The sequence below is a fragment of the Puma concolor genome, chromosome A2 (genome assembly GCF_028749965.1).
Source record: "Puma concolor isolate L17-30 chromosome A2, mPumCon1.1.hap2, whole genome shotgun sequence".
In the NCBI taxonomy this organism is placed as follows: Eukaryota; Metazoa; Chordata; class Mammalia; order Carnivora; family Felidae; genus Puma; species Puma concolor.
In genome coordinates this window covers 45,770,742-45,792,674 of record NC_141668.1, presented here as the reverse complement: position 1 = coordinate 45,792,674, position 21,933 = coordinate 45,770,742, and the positions used below count along the sequence as shown (strand labels likewise).

Below are 21,933 nucleotides of genomic sequence, written 5' to 3'. Positions count from 1 at the left end.
GATCTTGGGCATGTTATTTCTGAACCTCATTTTTTAATTTTATTACTTTAATTTTCTAAAAGTTTATTTTAGAGAGAGAGAGTGTAGGGGAGAGGAGCAGCAGAAATGAGAGAGAGAGAATCTTAAGCAGGCTCCATGCTTAGCTCAGAGCCTGATGTGGAGCTCAATCCCATGACCCTGGGATCATGACCTGAGCTGAAATCAAGCGTGGGGTGCCCAATCGACTGAGCCACCCAGGTGCCCCTCAGAACCTCTGTTTCAAAAATTTGTTTTTAACATTTATTTATTATTGAGAAACAGAGCGAGACAGAGCATGAGCGTGGGAGGGGCAGAGAGAGGGGGAGACACAGAATCAGAAGCAGGTTCCAGGCTCTGAGCTGTTACCACACAGCCCGACACTGGGCTCTAACTCACAAACCGCGAGATCATGACCTGAGCTGAAATTGGACGCTTAACCGACTGAGCCAACCAGGCGCCCCTGAACCTCTGTTTTTAAACTGTAAAATGGGATTACTTTGTTATTTGCAGTTATTTTGAGGCTTAACCACGGTTGAGTAAGAGCATGTGCTCTGGATTCTGGCAGACAGAAGATAAATTCTTTTTTTTTTTTTTTTTTTTTTTTAATTTTTTTTTTCAACGTTTATTTATTTTTGGGACAGAGAGAGACAGAGCATGAACGGGGGAGGGGCAGTGAGAGAGGGAGACACAGAATCGGAAACAGGCTCCAGGCTCTGAGCCATCAGCCCAGAGCCCGACGCGGGGCTCGAACTCACAGACCGCGAGATCGTGCCCTGGCTGAAGTCGGACGCTTAACCGACTGCGCCACCCAGGCGCCCCAATAAATTCTTAATCAGAGTGGCCTTGGGCAAATTATTTAGTCTCTCTAAGACAAAGTTTTCTCTATTTCAGAATGTTGTGAAAATTAAATGAGATAATGCACATAAATAATTTATTAGCATGGTTCCATGAATATAGAGAGCTGCTACTGGTTATCATTAATATTATTAATTTTATTTTAAAATATATGTATAGACTTGCATGGTATTATTATTAATAGTAAAATAGTTGTATCTTACTTATGTAGTAGACTTAGCTATTTGGAGGAATGTTGTCTGTGGTGCTTGTGTAGTTTCTTCTTCCCATAATTACCATCAAGATTTTACTATGTTATGTTGTTTATGATGCTCAGACATCATGAAGGAAGCTTTGCTTTGTGGTATGCAGATTCCCTTCATTCATTCCCAGAGCTCGTAAAGTAAAAATTGAGGATTCATGGTTCATTTGCTATTGAACAAATGGCAAATTGTATTTATTTGCATCAAGAGTTATCCTTTAAAAATTTCACTTTGGAAGTCAACATTTTTGTGTTTAACTTATTTTTTAAGTTGTACATAATACCCACATCATTTAAAGTGAATACAAGATGGTTATTGAATCTAATTGTATGTATATAATATTTATGGCCCAGTTAGATATTCCTGTATATTGTTTCTTTCTCTATAGTATGTGTGTGTATGTATACATTATATATGTATATATATGCAAAATATATATTAAGGAATAAGTGATACATGCCTTTTACTTAAGAGAAATTTGAAAACTACTTTTTTTCTTTTAATTTTTATTTATTTTTGAGAGAGAGAGACAGAGCATTAGCAGTAAAGGGGCAGAGAAAGAGGGAGACACAGAATCCGAAGCAGGCTCCAGGCTCTGAGCTCTCAACACAGAGCCTGATGTGGAGCTTGAACACACAAATTGTGAGATCATGACCTGAGCTGAAGTCAGACGCCCAACCGACTGAGCTACCCAGGTGCCCCTGAAAACTGCTTTTCTTAAAAATAAATATATCCTTGCTTTATATGAATTAATCATGAAATGTATCTGTCTCATATATTAGAGTTCAATAACTAGACTGAAAACTCCTCCACAGCAAAAGCTCTATAGAAGTATGATTCTTAATTCTGGTAGTACATGGTTATCATCTGGGTAGCCAAAAACAAAATACCAATACCCAGGTCTACCCGCACCCCCCCCCCCACCCCCCCCACCCCCCTGCCTAGAGATCTTGACTCAGTTGGTATACGAGCCCTGCCTGGGCAGTTGACTATGATAAGTCTGCTTTGTAAACTATGTGGATGAATTCATCTAAATGAGACTGTTCAAAGACTGGGACTTTAAGGAGACAAAATCCAAAGAGAGAATATGCCCAGTGGGAGTCAGATCTTTAAGCTTTTTCTTTGATAGCCTCAAAAAGATGCCCCTTAGTGCTGTGGCCCAGTAAAAATCCATGGGCCTGATGTTTTCTGCTGATGCTTCTCCTCCGGGGCAGTGAGAGAAGCCCTGGCCTTCTGTACTCATGCCCGTCCTGTTTCCCAGTCACACTGTTACCCCAGAGTTCTTAGCTTTTGGTTCTAATTTCAGTGGGAGGGTTTTCTTAGCATCACCATATAAGAGCACCAGTTTAGAATTGCAGCCAGTTGAGATGTGCAGCAGTCAATATTGCCATTCTTTGATATTTTCTAGAATTAGTTATGTCATGTATTTTTGTGTTAAGCCATGGAATAAAGTGTGGTGCTTTGATATGTATCTAGACTAGTAAATATCCACTTAGCAAGGAAATCATTAGACAATAATTAATTTATGTAAAAGGTGGTTTACTGATACTAGATAAATCAGTTGCCACATCTATATATGAAAAGATGAATGAACACCAAATATTTCATGATGTAATTATTTACCAACCACAGGGCAGATTTTTCCTTTGATTTTGCTAGAACATTTTTAATAGCTTTATTGAGATATAATTCACATAGCATACCATATACTCATTTAAATTCAGTGATTTTTACTGTATTTGCAGAGTTGTGGAACCATCACCACAATTTAATTTTAGAACATTTTCGTCCCTCCTGAAAGTAACCTCATACCCATTAGCTGTCACTTCCTGTTCCTTTTCCCTGTCTCATCCTCCAGCCCTCCTCTACTTCCATCCCTCAGCGACTTCTAATCTATTTTCTATCTCTATTGATTTGCCTATCCTGGACATTTCATATAAATGGGATCCTACAATATGTGGTTCTTTGGGACTAGCCTCTACCCCTTAGCATAACGTTTTGAAGGTATACCCATATTGTAGTATGTGCCAGTACCTTATTTCTTTTGATTACTGAATGCCGTTTCATTGTAAGGTACCATAGTTTGTTTATTCATTCATCAGTTGATGGATATTTGGGTTGTTTCTATTTTGGCTGTTGTGAAGAATGCTGCTGTGAAACTTATGTACGAGTTTTTGGGTGGGCATATGTTTTCATTTCTCTTGGCACGGAATTGTGAGGTTGTATGGTAAATTTATGCTTAATTTTTTAAGAAACTGTTGTTAAATTATTTTCTTGTATGGCTATACCATTTTACATTCCCATCAGCCATATACGAAGCTTCTAGTTTCCTCATATTCTTGCTAACACTTATTTTTGTCTGTTATTTTGATTATAGCATTTTAGTAGATGTGTAGTAGTATCTCATTGTAGATTTAATTTGTATTTCGTTGTGATTAACAATATTGAGCAGTTTTTCATGTACTTGTTTGGCTATTTCTATTTCTTTGGAGAAAAGTCTGTTCAACTTCTTTGTCCAGTTTCTAGTGGGTGGAATCCACCACTTCTCTTACTTACCAGTAACTACTACTTACATTGTGTTTTAAAAGACTACTCATTTTTTTCAGATGTTTCCTAATTATTTGCTAGTGATTTTTTACATATTTGTGCTATCCTATCAATTTGGATAAAATTTAATTTTTTATTAATAACAATTTCTATTTCCTTAGGTCACATTGCAGAATCGACTGGCTTTGCAAAAAGCCAAATTATCAGTTTATGTGCAACCACCTTTAGTATTGACTTGTGATCAGTTCACCTTTGAATTTATGGGTAAGTGTTCTGTTTTGGCTTAAAATATATCGTGGTGTGATGTTTTCTATTAATTAAAATTTTTTTGTTAGTATGTTTATTTGATGGCTATATTTTTTGTCTGAATAGTGAGACTGGTATCTTTCTAAAAAGATTTCAGTGATTGTGTTGTTTTGCTTCTGTTTTCCCTCCAAACATCAAGCGTGAATGATACTTTTTAAAAAATAGCAACATTCAATGAATGGTTGTTGAGCTGAAGTAATTACAGATTTTCAAGTGCTTTCCTCAACTAGATGGGCCTGTAATTGTACTTAAATGCTGTAATTTGGAAGGCTTTCTTTATTGGTGTTTGTCTAGTCAGCTGTTTATTGAATCAGTAATGTTTGAAGAAAGGACATTGGCTTTGGAGTCTGGCCTGAATTTGAATCATGGCTCTTACACGTACCCGATGTGTAACCTTTGGCAAACTACTTGAGTAATTACTCCGAGCCTCAGTTTCTTTTAATCTGCAGAAAGGGGATATTGATATCTGTCTTGCAGGGCATTTTTGAGGTTTAGTTAGAAAATGAATCTATGTAAGATATCTGTAATAATGCCTAAAATAGTAGACTGGTCATAAATGGCAACTCTTAGTAAGATTTCTTTGCACAGTATGTCTCAGGCCCTACGATTTATATCCAAGTTGTCATTAGTCCTATTAAAAAGATTTATGATTTATCTTTCTAATCTTTTTCTTTCTTCATTTACTGCTACTGATCCTATATTGTATTCATGAAATCAAGAACATATTTCTCTCTTTTGCTTTTGTATAACCAACCCTTACTTGAATGCCTGGCATATAGGGGGAACTTAATAAATATTAACCAAATCGCTGAATGAATGGATGAATGGTTGATATAATCTTATAGGTGATATCCAATCATTGGATTCTAACTTTATTTTCTAATTTTTTTCAGAATACTTCCAATTTGTCTTTCTAAAACATATTCTGAACAATTTAGTTTTTCAATTAAAAACGTCTTAAGTCTGTCTAACACAGGTTGGAGGTCAAATACATGGATATAGAAGGCTACGCACAATCTGCAAAGTCGCTACAGTTATAGTTACATCCATACGGAGTCCCCCCTTCCATTTCTCCCTGTAGTTTGTATTCTAGCCATGATAAAGTATACTATTCCCCATTCCCAAATTCTCTTACCTTTTTGTATACCTTTTTCTCTGATCATGCTGCCTATTCATCTGAATAAAGAGAAGCAAAACTTCGTTGTTTTGGACTCAGTTACCAGTATATATTAGCTATATGACCTTGGACAAGGTTTTTAATCTCTCTATAGCCAGGTTCCTCATGCACAAAAGTTGGGGACAATAATAGTACACATATTACTGGGTTGTTGTGAGGATTAAATGACTTAATCCATGTGAAGTGCTTAGGAGAATAGCTGGCATGCAATGTAAGCATGATTTTAACTGTTGTTAATAATAATTGTCCAAAATTTTGTAACTTCTATTACTTTTAAATTTCTTATAGCGCCAGAGATGAGCAGAACAGTAGCCTTTTCTGTTTATCTGAAAGGGAGTTATACACCGTCTGAATTGGAAGGAAATGCTGTTGTTTCTTATTCCAGACCATCAGGTAAATATACAGTTGTTTAGATATTTAAGCCTAATCACTCCTTTTAAATTGGAGTTATGAGTTAAATGTTTAAGTGTTTTTCTTTTAAGTTTATTTATTTATTTTGAGAGAGACAAAGACAGCACAAATGAGGGTGAGGCAGACAGAAGGAGAGAGAGAGAGAATCCCAAGCAGTCTCCACAGTGCCAATGCTGAGCCCGATGTGGACCTCAAACTCAGGAAACCATGAGATCATGACCTAAGCTAAAACCGAGAGCTGGACATTTAACTGACTGAGCCACCTAGGCACCCTTAAATGTTTAAGTGTTTAAGATTAGAAAACACATTGTAGTATATTACTAAATGGAAAAATATTCTTTCCTAGTGTTAAATAAAATTGTCCAGATTACCTCTGTGTCATGAATTATTAGAGAGAAGTCTGTTTAGCTGATTTACACATATAGTGTTTGATGCTGTCTTCTGAATTAATAGCAAATATGATATATTTTTATTCACACTAAAAGAATGATATTAGACCTCACTTATTAAACTAAGGAGAAAAGCCTAGTCTGAATTGGTGAAAAAGAGTATTATGGATTGATGAATCAGTATTCATAGACTGACACTGTTTTAATGACTAAATAAAACTCTTTAGTATCTTACATATTAATATATTTAAGAACAGATTAACTAAAATTTGATCTGCATATTTTCAAGGAATTCTTTTTAAATTAAAAAAAGTTACCTTTAGTCCAGTTGAGATTCAGTTATTGTAAATTTTAACTTCATTGGGTCAAATTTTATAGTTTGTATTTTTCCCTGTATAGTGAAACATTTTGACAATACGTTTATTGGTAGAATACAAATAATTAGTCATTGCTTTTTTTTTTGTCATTGCTTTTTAAACAATGTTTTAATATAGAATAACTGATAATACGGTACTTTAGAAATGTTGTATGTTTTTTTTTAAACAATTGGAACTGATAATAGGGTACTTAAGAAATGTTGCATTTTTTAAAACAATTTCTTTACAGTTTTTTAGTTCTGAAGTTTTAGAGATGACTTAATTATCTTTTTCTCCTCTCTTGATGTCCACTTTGCTTCTTTAGCAATGCTTTTTAATAACTGTAGTTTTAATTTTGTCTAAGTAAATTTTCTGGCTTATGCCTTGACAACTGTATACTCTGAGATGATTTTATAACTTTAATACATGTTTTCAAAGTCTTTCTTCTGTTTTGTCAGTTATTTTGCTTTAAGTTAAAAAAGTTCATTTTAAGGCAGAATTGTCCTTTCTTTTTTACCTATATTTTCAAAATTTGGGGTTATGTAAATATTTTATGTTTAAATGGCTTTGAGAAAGCTGACTTCAGAAAGAAATGCAAAACTTCCGTAAAGGATCAAAGAGTGATAGACTTTTTAGTTGGATATTTCTGAAAAGAACACTGAAAATTTTAATGTTATCTTAATTTTGATTTATGAAATAAAAATAAATATTTGGCTAAAATCTCTAGATCATTTATCATTAATTGAGTGTGTCAATGGTGATAGGCATTTGTATATATTTTTATCCCTGTTACACTTGAAATACGCAGTTGTAGAGACCATCGGTAGCTTAATTAAACTAAGTATTTCATTTCCAAGGAAAATTAGTGACACTGGTTGAAAATAAATTTAAAATAGAGAAATGGGTTACATAGCAAGTTTTCAAAATTCTTTAAAAATACATGATAAAGTTGTAAAATTAGCCTGTGAACTTATGGTTGTACATGCTATTTTTAACTATTATGCTTTTCTATAGACGGAATGTAAGAGATTATAAATTATTGCTAAACCGAAAAGCATAGCATTAATTAGTTGAAAGTTAATTAGAAATTAAAATTTTAAAAAAGTCTATAAAGGTGAGAGAATACCAAGATAAGCCTAAAACAAAAAGACATTAGTCCATAGTAGTGTCTACTGACTGAAATAATATAAGCAAGAGTAACTGGAAATATTACGTATTTGGCCTTGTACTCAAAAATTTTCGCAATTCATTTAATCCTCTTGATGTCATTTACAAAGCAGTCTGGTTTTCTCTTGGTCTATATCATATAACTTACCTTCTTTTTTTTGGGTGGGGGGCATATTTACACTGGAGTAATACACTCTCGTGGACTCCTGAAACTGGATGTATAAATATATGTTAGATTTCACTTATTCATGTTGTACTCTTCAGTTGTGAATTGACTGACTTTTATTGGGGGGCCATTAAATCATCTGAGAGAATCTTCAACATTTTAATTTATATTTTTAAGCAGATGTTTATTAAATACACAAATAATTTGTTGCATTCTTTCTTCCTTACACCTTTTTGCATTGCCTCTGATGGATAGATATAAATCCTGATGGTAAGTGAAAAGATAATTTAGAACAAAATGAATTTCAGAATTAAAGTTTGGTTGGTAAATTGAACTGGTATTGTACCATGAATGAACGCTTTTTATAGACTCTTATTCTGACAATAGAATACTCTTTAGGATGATTCAATGCCGTCATCTGGCTATGGAGAGGATCATAAATGTTTCCTCTCATAGAGATTTGTCATTCATTACTAGTTGTTTCCGAGTCATGAGAAAGAATGAAGCTCTGTGACTTTTTTGGGAAAAAAAATCTGACGTGTCATTGACCACTTATTTCTGTAAGTTATTGGTGGTTTACTTATATGCTCTGTTATTTTACTTAAAATAAAATAAAGAATAAGGAAAAAAGGTGTTCATCACTGAATTCTAATTGTTTTCATTTTCTATCTTTTTTTTTTTTTATTGATTGAGAGCTGGTGTAAAGTGGTCAAAATTAACTAGGGCATAGGGAAAGGATAGGCCATGTGTGCTTCTTGATCATACTAGTGACTTTGGTGTTTATTCTGTGACTAAAGGTCAGCCACTCAATGGTTTTAAGTATGTCATGAAGCGCATGGATGTGAATACGCACACACATGCTTTTGGTCTGGGTATGACAGGAACAGATTTGTATGCTGGAAAGATCACTAGGACTACAGTGTGTGAAGCGCTGGTTGAAGGAAAGCCAAATAGCCTGTCAGAAGATCAGCTGGAGGTTATTGCAGTGGAGTTAAGTAGAGGCAATGGAGATGGACCAGAGACCTAGTTAGGTTTCAGCTCATTAACAATGAGCATATCTATTACACAGGTCTTAAGATCTGAGTACCAACTCTAGTAAAAGGGATCAAGGCTCTTAGGAAAAGGCTGTTTCTAGGTCTGGAGAAGGGAAAATCAGAGAGCCTGTCCTATATTGTTGGGTCAGAAAGTAAAGACATGGTCAAGAAATGATAATATTACATTAAAATGATTCAGGGGTACCTGGGTGGCTCAGTGGGTTAAGAGTCTGACTCTTAGTTTCAGCTCAGGTCATGATGTCACAGTTAGTGAGTTTGAGCCCCACATCAGGCTCCATGCTGACAGTGTAGAGTCTGCTTGGGATTCTCTGTCTCCTCTCTCTGACCCTCCCTTGCTTACTCTGTTTCTCTCAAAAAAATAAATAAGTAAATAAAATAAATTATGAGAAAATGATTCAGAAGCCAGTGAAGGAATTCCCACTGGGTAGATATAGGACACTTTGAACATCAAAACCATAATAATGGTAATGTATTATAATATATTGAAGGCAGAAATAGAATCTGTGAGTACAGTGGTATAATAAAGGCATATGTAGAGTGAAAACTCTTCTTTAGCAAAGAGTGTCAGCTAATTAACATAGAATGAGTGATAGAATTAGAGAATCATTATTTTGCAAAATCTTTGTAATGATTAGTTCAAGCAAGCTTCGTTCATGGGCACTAAATTCATTGCAATAATAGAATATTCAGTCTCAAAACATCACCCCATAGATTACTTTTTAATTACAAAGAGAAAAAAGTATCTTTACAGTAGTGATTTGGTAACACTACCATAACCAAGTGATCAACATCACTAATACCGGAACAAACTGACATTAATATACTTCCTGTACTGATGATGCACACATCTTTTGAGACACACAAATTGTTTTCTCTATGTCTATTGTTTGTTTTCTAAATTGTCAGTTTTCTCTATGCCCAAATAGATCCACTGGTCTTTCTGATCAGAACATCATGAATACTTATTCTGTGGGCCCTTCCTTCCTTACTCTTCTTTTCTTTTCTCTTCTTTTCTTTTTGTTTCTCTTTTTTCTCTTCTCTTCTCTTCTCTTCTCTTCTCTTCTCTTCTCTTCTCTTCTCTTCATTTCTCTTCTCTCTTCTCTTCTCTTCTCTTCTCTTCTCTTCTCTTCTCTTCTCTTCTCTTCTCTTCCTTTCAGAGAGAGAGTATGTGAACGAGGGTAGGGATAGAGGGAGAGAGAAAATCTTAAGCAGACTCCATGCTCAGTGCAGAGCCTGACACGGGGCTCAGTCTCAGAATCCTGACATCATGACTTGAGGCGAAATCAAGAGTGGGACACTTAACTGACTGAGCCACCAAGTACCCCTGTGGGCCCTTTCCTTCCTCCCTTCCTTCTTTCCTTCTTTCCTTCATTAAAAATTTCTTTAATGTTTATTCTTAGAGAGAGAGAGAGACAAAACATGAGTGGGCGGAGGGCAGAGAGAGAGGGAGACACAGAATCTGAAGCAGGCTCCAGGCTCTGAGCTGTTAATACAGAGCTGGATGCCAAGCTTGAACTCACGAACTGCGAGATCTTGACCTGAGCCAAAGTCAGATGCTTAACCAACTGAGCCACCCGGGCACCCCACCATGGGCCTATTTCTTACCTTGTTTAGAATTTGTGGGGCAATGTCATCAAGGTTATGACCCCTTAAACTTGCCTGGGTCAATGTTGATTGTTACCTATTTTGTTTTCCCCAAATCCTTTATTTATGAGTCTGCTGTAATACCTATCATAATATGAATTTCATTAAGTTTGTTCCTTGGGTTTGCCTAAGATTTTGGGTTCTTTGAGAGCAGAGTTCAAGTACTCATCTTTGAATTGTGCAGTATCACGGTAGATGACAGGTACTCTCAAAGTATATTCTACTTTGATTATCTTAGTGGTTTATCTCAGTCTATTAGATATTTTAAGATAAATATTAGATAACAATATTAATTAGTAATAAATAAATAAAATACTTAAAATATAATGGCAGTTATTTACTCATACAGTTTTGGGGATGCCAACAACCTGAGTTGCATTGTATCTGGGAGGTGAAAATATATTTATATGAGAAATATTTTACTAGAAATAAATGTTTAGCTTAATAACATGAAATATGCTTGTTAAATTAGAATTTGGGTTATTAAAATAACTCATCATTCATAATGAATATTTACATTTTACTTGGCAAGATTGTATTTAGCTGGTGAGATTTTATACTAACTTTTGTAAAATACCATATTATGATTTAAATGATTTATTTTAAATTAAAAAAAAATATTAGTAACGGTTATTTTTGAAAGGAATTTACCCTCTTACTGTAAATTCAGCCCAAAATATGAGAAAAAATTATAATACATGGAAATTTTAGTATTTCAATACAAAGCTAATAATTTCTTATGAAATATTTGTAAATTATAATGAAGCTTTAGGAGATTGAAATATCCAGCTTCACCTGGTTGGTAAGATTGAATAATATGTTGCCACTTAGATCTTAACTTACACACAAGGCTTCAAATTTCAAAGACTGGTCCATTTTATTGGCCTGATCTGTTCAGGCTCTTTGCAGATAAGCAGTCTTGCCTTTACATGTGGAAAAAGAGAAGCAAACGAGGTTTTATGTTGTCCCATAAGAGTTAGTCTCCATTATGTCTGCATTAAAGTTACATGACATGGGCAGTGTAAAACATGACTGCAGATGGGGCACAGTACGTAGCCAGACATAACAGGAAGGGATCAAGGAAGTTCTGGCTTCCAGACATTGCTACTGCTTTGGAGTTCGTTGTTTTCAATATGAAATGACTCTAGCAGGCCCTGGAAAGAGTTCTGAAGGCATTATATAGATGTGTGATATATATAGTTATTCTACTCTGATATATATGCTGTTTTTCCTTTTTTTTTTTTTTTTTTCCAAAGCACATTTTGGCTTCCCTCTTGACAGTGATACCGGGCTTCTGGTGTGCCAGGTGTAATTAGAATTCTCTTCTGGAGAAATTGTTCTGTCAAGAGTGGTTTTGATGTGAATTTTCTCTCCAAGTGTTAAATAATTTTGTGATTAATTGCACCAGAGTAGTTGCAACTATCCATTTCCTCTCTTAGGCTAGAAAGGGAAGTGTCTGAAGGAGAGGTGATTATATTTGGTAAAAAACTGCAGAACAAAGTCAGTCTGATGAAAGAGTAGGCCAATATTTGAGTATTATAAATGACCAAATTTTTCTTTTCTCTCAGCATAACACTCAGAGAGTTGAATAAGCCCAAGTCAGAGACTGTTTTGCCAATTACATAGAGAAAGTATCAGTGATGGTAGGCAAATTTAGGACCAGTTAGACTCTTTCAACTAAGCTGAAAGCCATTCTACTAGCAAATTTGAAAAGTCTTTAAATACATGTAATTCTTTCCTTCCTTATTATAGGTACATACCTGCATGCATTCACACATACCTCTATGTGTTTTTGGCTTCAGGTTCTTAGGTGCACTCACAGCCTGAAGAGTAAATTGGTATCCAAATTTACATTTCAGGTTTTTTCAAGAAAACGTAAATCTCAATTGAAATGTGCCTCTTATAAACCCCGTGTCTAAATACTGGAGGTTCTATTTTAAAAGACTAGGGTTTTGATTTGGTGGGAAGTAATGTAAAATACTGGCATTGTAATTTTTCTCTTGAAAGATGTGGTTTCTTTAAATTGGTTTCTAAAGGATTTCATACTCTTTTTTCTCCCCAGTGGTAAAACTTTTCAGGCTGCCAGCATTTAAAAAATAGCCATAATCATTTTATTAAGTATGAGTGTCATCATTTTTCAAAATAATGTTTTCCAAATGTCCTATGAAACAGGTTTACAATTCCTGGAGAGAAAAGAAATTCTGGAGGGTTTCTACAAATCTTAGCAACTGCAGACCATTGCCCTAGTGTGTGATGTTGTCATTAACTGACCTAACAGAACTGTGAATTGAGTTATAATGTATTTCCCTTCTTGGGTTCATTAGTGCTTGCAATCCATTTGTTTCAATTTCTGGAAATATATATATACCCCCGGTTTCTTTAGCTCTGGGTTTTTGGAGATTTAGGGTAATAATCTTTAAATATATAGACTCAGTAGCATAAGGCCAGTGATGTTGATCGTGATTTATTTTATTTTATTTTATTTTTTGCTACAAATTCAAGCAAATTCAAGTACGTATCTGATCCAAGTGAAGGAGAGCCACAGTTTTAGCAGGATAGTTTTGGAAGAACATTTACAGCCAAATTTTGTTTGAACAGTTAACTCAGACTTTGGTTGAAAGTATATAGAAAGTAGCTTCTCTTCATGCATGTGCAGAATTATCAAAAGAGGAAGGACTTTTTCCATTACTGTATTCATTAAAAATGAAGGAAATGGAAACAAGTTTTCGTTTCCTTGTTCTTTGCAGGCTGTATCTATTAATTGAGGCTGTAAATTATATATTGTAGAGGAAACATTCGTAGGTATATTTCCATAACTTGGGGATATATGGGATATATGAAGTTGGAAAAAATAATGCTTTGCAATATTTTTTATGGTGATATTGATAGTTGTGGTTTGAGCAGTAGCTTAGATCATGTTACCGTAATATTTTGAGTGAAAACATTTCATCGTTGTAAAGTACAAATACACATGCCTCTAAAACCTCACAGAATGTCAGGAAATAATGCCTTGGGACTTTTCTGAAGTGACACTAGTTATAATTTGCATCTAGGACCAGGAGAAGTGAATTTAACATTTGTTGGTTATGAGCAAAAAATGAGCTATGTAAAATTTAATGGATAATTGCTTATGTTGAAGAGAATCACAAATATGCTTTATATGCTCTGAAAAAGTATTTAATTGACCTCATATATCAATATGCCTGCCATTGTTGATGATCTGTTACTATCGTATTAAATAAGTAGTGCTGGAAAGTGTCTCCCAGCTTGGATGCTGGGTAAGCCCCACAGCTCCAATTGGCATTAACAGAATATATTGCTAATTGTAGGATTCCTGCTTTGGGATCATGTCCCCAAACTTTATCTCCTTCTGCTTTTTGTACTTTTAAGCTGCTCACTGACACCACAATGAAGAAATAAAGGAATAAGTGTGTTGATACATCAAGTAGAGTAGAACATTTTAAGTTTTTCACTTCTTTACAGCAATATCTAAGATAGAGGTTTCTGTATATTCCCTTTTATCTTATCCAATCAAAGGTAGAATCCTAGAATAAAAGGAGAAAAAATTAAAGTTGTTGAATTGCTTTTCTAGATTTATAAGTAGATAGCCTAACTTGCTTTGTTTTCAGTTTTATTCTCTGTAAAAATATTGAATGATCTCAAAAACTTTTAATTCTGATATAAACGTCTTCATTCTTATTTATTCAGTTAGCTATTTCATTATGCCTGTAAATGTACTGAAAAAATTCAGTTGATTGACCATGTAATACTTTAAAAATGGGGGCGTCTGAGTGGCTCAGTCAGTTAATCGTCCGACTCTTGATCTATGCTCAGGTCATGATCTCACCGTTTGTGGGATTGAGCCCTTTGTTGGACTTTGTGATGGCAGTGTGGAGCCTGCTTGGGATTCTCTCTCTCCTTCCCTCCCTCCCTCTCTCTCTCTTTCTTAAAATAATTAAATAAACTTAAACTTTTAAAATGTTACTTAACAGTGATATGTGAAGTTAAATGGATTGAGAAAAATTTAATTCATATGAAAGTAATATTCTTAATATGAATGTGTAAAATGACAGGAACTTCAGTAGAACTTCAGTAGAGCAAATTCTACTTTCATACTTATAATTTATTGTAGATTTTAATTTGAATGTTCAATAAGTTAAAAAAGCTAAAGATTAAAAAGTTTTGGTGGTAGAGAAAGTATTAGATAAGGTCATAATTTCACATACATATTTGCTCACTTCAGCTGATAGTCTTGGATTGAGGCTAGAGCTTTGATGTTCTTAGTTTAAAAACAGTTAAGTAGGGGCGCCTGGGTGGCACAGTCGGTTAAGCGTCAGACTTCAGCCAGGTCACGATCTCGCGGTCCGTGAGTTCGAGCCCCGCGTCAGGCTCTGGGCTGATGGCTCAGAGCCTGGAGCCTGTTTCCGATTCTGTGTCTCCCTCTCTCTCTGACCCTCCCCCGTTCATGCTCTGTCTCTCTCTGTCCCAAAAATAAATAAACGTTGAAAAAAAAATTAAAAAAAAAAAAGCAGTTAAGTAATTGAATATAAACCTATACATACCATTTTGTATGGTATTCAACTGTGATGATTTTTAAAATATGTTATTAAAAACAGACTTCATGCCTATGCTCTTTTTTAGGATTTTATTTTTCCTAAACTTCTTGACAATAATATGAAAATATGTATTATTATAAAACTTTGCAGTTTTTTCAGTTATGCTAAACAAAGTGGACAGGCAACAAAATTTTAAACTAAGATACATATGTCTACTCAAACTGTTAGTAATACAAATTTTTTTGGTCAAATTATCTGTCAAATGTATGAATCTACATTTCTCTCTTTTTATTTCAGGCATTCCTCGGGTTATCCAATGTAAATTTAGACTTCCCCTGAAACTAATCTGTCTCCCAGGTCAGCCTTCAAAAACTGCAAGCCACAAACTAACTATTGATACCAACAAATCTCCAGTCAGTCTTCTCAGTCTCTTTCCAGGTAGGACTTTTGAAGTAACATGCCTGTACCACCAGAAATGTTAAGAATTCAGAATGGAATCCTTCATGAACAGGTAATGATGGGGTAATTATCAGATAATTGTTAAGTCAGAATATAAAAATGCCTCAAGGCATTTTCTCTCGTTTGCCTGTTCAAAGGCAAATAGCTTATATCAACAAGGTAATAAGGTGTACCTTTTAAGTTTGATTAAAATTATTATAATCATTATTTTGCTTTCAGTATTCAGAAATGAAAACATCAAATATTTCTTTTTAGACTGTGGAATTTTTTGGCTTGGAATGTAAATATTTATTATTCATCTTTATTGTAGGTTTTTGGCTATGTACGTTTTAAAACTATATTCTTATGCCCCAAAAGTAATCCCATAAGTAGATGCTCTTTGTGGTTTTGGTTTCTCTAGCAGCTGGAGGGGGCGATTGTTCATTCTCTGGCTCTGATCCTTTAGAAAGGGCTTCATATATAAAGCTTGAATATCACAGTGAATTTGGGGTAATTTGTGAAGGTGTGACTTTCTCCAGGTGTCAACATTTCTTTGTGAATAGCTTAGAAAAGAGAGAGGTGTTGATTGGGTAAAATATCTTTAGTAACCAGAGTTTCTAAGATGTAGCATCTATTAGCTTTCCTGGTAATGGGGTGGAATTAAAAAAAAAAAATTCTGGGAATTAAATCAACGTTTTAAAATCCCTCATTAAAGACTGGCACTGTTGACTACAATATGCATCCTCACCTTTGCATTAGTGGATAGGATTTAGAATACAAAGAGTATTTTCCACAAGGTTTAGAAATTTATGGTAAGTCAACTTTTGCGTTATTAACTACTTAAAGCGCTTAAAATTTATTTTTCATTAATTTGAAGTGTTTAAAAAGCTTTATTTATATTGAATCAGTGAAAAATCTCCAAAATTAAATACTTTTTATTACAATTAATCTGTTCTTCAGTTTGAATTGAGTTTGGGTGTGTGTATACATATATATATTTATATACATATTTGTATATTTATATATATATATGACACCATGTTAGCAAATAGTTGTGAACTATTCGGTTTCTTTCTCCTTTCCCTTCATTTCTCTTTCTTTAGTCAATTTTCCTATAATATATTTGGGTTATAGAAAAAGGCAGAAAGAGTCACTATGCTTACAACACCTAATACGAATGTATTAGTTCCTTGAGTCTCCTATACTGCCCTGGTAATATAGTTGGAAATTACGTGTTGCATACTTAATTTGAAAAATGTTTAAGACCCTGGCTTCTGAGTAAGTGATATTTTCTCTAGATGGCTAAAAACTCACAGAGATTAAATGAAAGTGGATGCTTTTAACCAGAGAGGCAATCTCTGTAAGATATGAATTAGACAAGAAGAACTAAGGAAAGCTTAGATAAGCTCATCCATTTTCCTTCTGATTTGGGGCTCAGTTGTTTTTGTGTCACAGGTTATCTTAGGCTTATCAGCATATATTTGCTTCTTAGTCACTTTAGAAATGGGATTCAATGGCAAACTTAAAAATTTCGCCCAAGATCCAATGTATTTGATGTAGCATGTTCTGTTTTGGAGTTCTTGGATGGGTGTTCATATTGGACATGATGAAATCCTGTAATTATTTAAAATAAGTACTCTTGGGGCGCCTGGGTGGCGCAGTCGGTTAAGCGTCCGACTTCAGCCAGGTCACGATCTCGCGGTCCGTGGGTTCGAGCCCCGCGTCAGGCTCTGGGCTGATGGCTCAGAGCCTGGAGCCTGTTTCCGATTCTGTGTCTCCCTCTCTCTCTGCCCCTCCCCCGTTCATGCTCTGTCTCTCTCTGTCCCAAAAATAAATAAACGTTGAAAAAAAAAATTAAAAAAAATAAAATAAAATAAAATAAGTACTCTTGGTACTTTTTCACTTTTTACTTCTTGAGAGTGCTTTTCACCCTCGGTATATAAGACTTTTATATGTTGATGTCAGATAAAGTTATAATTGCGAATTTGTTTTTTAACTGAAGTAAACAAAATTAATGAGCTTCAGAGAAGAAATAAAACTAGCTTTAGTCTACATGTCTTCCTATTTGTTTATTTCACTTCTTTGTTTTGAACAAATATAGGTATATTTAAAATAACTTTAATTTTTCTGATTACAAAAAAATGTGAAATTTAGAAATGGACAACTAAAAAGAAGAAAACAAAAGTTATTGGTAATTCTGTTATCCATCATTGTCTACTTATTTTTCATTATATTTCCCTAATCTTTATAAAAATATCTTTCCTAAGTATTTAATTACCCTCAAAGGATTTCACTTTGCATACTGCTGTGAAGTATTTTTCTACAAAATTACATATTTTTATTACATGATTATAAGGATGCCATAGTATTCTATCATAAATTCATACTATAAAATCATTTGGCCAGCATTATATTTTTGATATGTATGTTGTTTTCAGTTTATTAATATTATAAATATATTGTAGCAGTACTTCTCCAAATTTATTATTATTTCTTTGGCGAATATCTAAATGTGGAATTATAGAATCACAGGATAAGAATATTTTTAAAACTTTTGAAATATAATGTCAAACTGAGTAACTAAAGGGCCCTATCAGTTAACCCTATCAACAGTACTTGAATGGAGGTATCTAGTAGTACCCCAAATCCATACCTTTAGAGAATATTGTAATTATAAAAAGCTTTAATATACTTAATGGCTGTGTACTTATATGTGTATATATAAATAACTATCTGGGTGCTTTTGGCTAAATGTTATTTAAGCACTAAAGATACACATACATACACATATACATATATTTTCTCATATAAAAATTGAGGTCCAGAAGTGGGCAGTGGAAGCTGGTGTAGTGGTTTTATGAATGTTATCAGAGACCCAGCTTTTTTCTTTCTTTGCATTATGCCATTTCTAGTGTGTTGGCTTGTTCCAGGGCAATAAGCTACTTCAGATTCAGTCATAACTGACTACAAGGCAGGAGGTAGGGGAAAAGAGATAGCTATAGCAACAACTGTAACTTTTATTAGAAAGGTATGTTTCTGTAATGTTCTTAGGAAATTTCTGTTTAAGTTTCAATAGCCGTAATAGCATCACATAGCCTCTTCTAGCTGTAAAGGAGACTGAAAACTAATATAGATGGATGGAGGGAAGGGAGGAAATAGATGTTAAATTAGGTGACATTCAGGGTATGCCATAATACTAGCAATTTTACACAAAAATTTTACTTTAATGTTATAACAAATAGCATGCCATTGTAACAGTCTTTTTGCTAGTAGAATATATGGCTATCTTGTCAATAAATTTATTTATTTATTTATTTATTTATTAATGTTTATTTATTTTTGAGAGAGAGAGAGAGTGAGACAGAGCACGAGTGGGGGAGGGGCAGAGAGGGAGACACAGAATCAGAAGCAGGCTCCAGGCTCTGAGCTGTCAGCACAGAGCCCAAAGTGGGGCTCGAACCATGAACCGGGAACCAAAGCTGGACGCCAAACTGACTGAGCCACCCAGGCGTCCCAGTCTTGTAAATAAATTTATATTTTAATGATTACATAATATTCCCTTTTTTGGAGGTACCATATATATAGTTCTTTTTTCTTTTCTTTTTTTTTTGGACTTCTCTGTTTCTTTTCAGAGAAACTGCTTGAAGACAAATGACTGAGTTAAAGAGCATGCACATTTGAAAACTTTATTTAAATATCAGCCTTCCTTCCAGAATAATTTTATCAGTTTATGTGCCCAGCATCAGGGTTCATACTAAGGATAGCAGCTAGATTTTGGAAATTTTTGACATAGGTGAAAAATGACATCTTTTTTAAAAATTTACATTTCTAAATTATTAGCATAGACATTTTATAATTTTTATTAACTGCTTACATTCTTTTTTAACATATAAGGTTTATATTTTTACATAGTAAAATTTAAGATTTAATTTTATTAATTGCTTTCTTTATAGTTTCAGGTTTGTTTTCATGCTTAGAATGGCCTCTGTTTTAAGAGTATAAAACATTTACTTATATTTTCTTCTGGTACATTTTAATACATTCTTTAATTCTCAAACACAGCTCTAGGTGTATTTTTTGCTTTTTTATTTTTATTTTTTTGATAATTTATTGCCAAGTTAGCTAATATACAGTGTATACAGTGTAGTTTGGGCTTCAGGAGTAGATTCCTGTGATTCATCACTCACATACAACACCCAGTGCTCATGCCAACAATTGCCTTCCTCAATGCCTATCATCCATTTTCCCTGCCCAGCCCCCCACCTCCCCTCCCCTCCTACCTCCAGTCCTCTCCCCAGTCAATCCTCAGTTTGTTCTTTGTATTTAAGAATCTCTTATAGTTTGCCTCCCTCTCTGTTTGTAACTTATTTTTCCCTTGGCTTTCCCCACGGTCTTCTGTTAAGTTTCTCAAATTCTACGTATGAGTGAAAACATATGATATCTTCTCTGACTTATTTCACTTAGCATAATACCCTCCAGTTCCATCCACATTGTTGCAAATGGCAAGATTTCATTCTTTTTCATTGCCGAGGAGTATTCCATTGTGTATATATAAACCACATCTTCTTTATCCATTCATCAGTTGATGGACATTTGGGCTCTTTCCATAATTAGGCTATTGTCCATAGTGCTGCTATAAACATTGGGGTATATGTGCAAATAAGCACTCCTGTATCCTTTGTATTAATTCCTGGTAGTGTTATTGCTGGGTTGCAGGATAATTCTATTTTTAAGCACTCCTGTATCCTTTGTATTAATTCCTGGTAGTGTTATTGCTGGGTTGCAGGATAATTCTATTTTTAAGTTTTTGAGGAATCTCCACACTGTTTTCCAGAGTGGCCTCAGCAGTTGGATTCCCACCAACAGTGCAAGAGGGTTCACTTTTCTCCACATCCTTGCAAATATCTTGTTTTTTGAGTTGTTAATTTTAGCCACTCTGACAGGTGTGAGGTGGTATCTCAGTGTGCTTTTGTTTTTTATTTCCCTGATGATGAGTGATGTTGAACATCTTTTCATGTGTCTGTTAGCCATCTGGATGTCTTCTTTGGAAAAGTGTCTATTCATGTCTTCTGCTCATTTCTTCACTGGATTATTTATGTTTTGGGTGTTGAGTTTGGTATGTTCTTTATAGGTTTTATTTTATTTTATTTTATTTTATTTTATTTTATTTTATTTATAGATTTTAGATACCAACCCTTTATCTGATATTTTCTTCTGATACATTTTAATACATTCTGTAATTCTCAAACACAGCTCTTGGTTACATTTTTTGCTTTTTAAAAATAACCTTATTGGAATATAACTTATGTACAAATGTTTGAAGTATACAGTTTGGTGAGTTTTGATGTTTGTATATGCCTGTGAAACCATCTCCACAATTACAATGCTAAAAATATCCATCACCCCCAAAAGTTCCCTTGTACCCCTTCGCACCCTGTATCCCCCATTCCCAGGGAACCACTGGTTTGCTTTCTGTCACTAGAGATTAGTTTAAATTTTCTGGAATTTGATAAGATGGAAATTATTTAGCATATGCTCTTTTTCATCTGCCTACCCAGTGATTTATCTGATTATATGAATTGCAGATATTTTCTCCCAATCTGTGGGATGTCTTTTCATTATTGTAACAGTGTCTTTGAAAGAGGAGAAGTTCTTAGTTTTGATAAAGCCCAATTTAAATTTCTTTCTTTTTTTATTGTTTATTTATTTTTTTTGGGGGGGGGAACACCATGAGTGGGGGAGGGACAGAGAGAGAGAGAGAGAGGGTGAGAGAGAGAGAGAGGGAGACACAAAATCCAAAGCAGTTTCCCGGCTCTGAATTGTCAGCAGAGAGCCTGATGTGAGGCTTGAACTCAAAAGCCTTGAGATCATGACCTGAACTGAAGTCGGATGCTTAACCGAGTATAAATTTCTTTCCTTTATGACTTGTGATTTTAATGTTATATCTAAGAAATCTTTGCCTAACTCAAGTTTACAAAATTTTTCTTCTATGTTTTTGTCTATCAGTTTTCTAGTTTTACATTTGACATTTAGGTCTCTTTTTCATTTTGAGTTGACATTTATGTATGATATGAGATATGGATAAAATTCTTATTTTTGTATATGAGCATCTAATGTTCAGCACTGCTTTTGAAAAGAATGTCCTTTTTTACTGGATCATCTTTGCAACTTTGTTGAAAATCATCTGTGTATCATAGGACTATAGAAGTCATTTGAAAAAATATATATATTTCTGCTCTCTTCATTTTATTCCATTGATGTTTGTCTTTTGCTATATACCAAAAGCATAGTGTCTCAATTACTGTAAATATGTATGTTAAGAAGTCAGACTATAATTTCCCCAACTTCATTCTTCTTTTTTTTTTTTTTTTTTTTTTAAATTTTTTTTTTTCAACATTTATTTATTTTTGGGACAGAGAGAGACAGAGCATGAACGGGGGAGGGGCAGAGAGAGAGGGAGACACAGAATCGGAAACAGGCTCCAGGCTCTGAGCCATCAGCCCAGAGCCTGACGCGGGGCTCGAACTCACAGACCGCGAGATCGTGACCTGGCTGAAGTCGGACGCTTAACCGACTGCGCCACCCAGGCGCCCCCATTCTTCTTTT

At 34.4% G+C, this 21,933-nt stretch overlaps 1 protein-coding gene across 12 annotated transcripts in view; it reads left to right on the top strand.

The window, feature by feature from the left end:
• Positions 1 to 21,933, top strand: part of BBS9 (Bardet-Biedl syndrome 9) — a 454,270-nt gene that overhangs the window by 195,605 nt on the left and 236,732 nt on the right. For 10 of the 12 annotated variants that reach the window (XM_086692905.1, XM_086692893.1, XM_025930004.2 and 7 more), the window contains 4 exons: positions 3,824 to 3,926; positions 5,434 to 5,538; positions 7,890 to 7,904; positions 15,187 to 15,327. In XM_086692905.1, the coding sequence (XP_086549031.1) occupies positions 3,824 to 3,926; positions 5,434 to 5,538; positions 7,890 to 7,904; positions 15,187 to 15,327 (364 nt within the window). The remainder of the gene's footprint in view (positions 1 to 3,823; positions 3,927 to 5,433; positions 5,539 to 7,889; positions 7,905 to 15,186; positions 15,328 to 21,933) is intronic. The other 2 variants (XM_086692922.1, XM_025930002.2) reach the window with 1 other exon arrangement.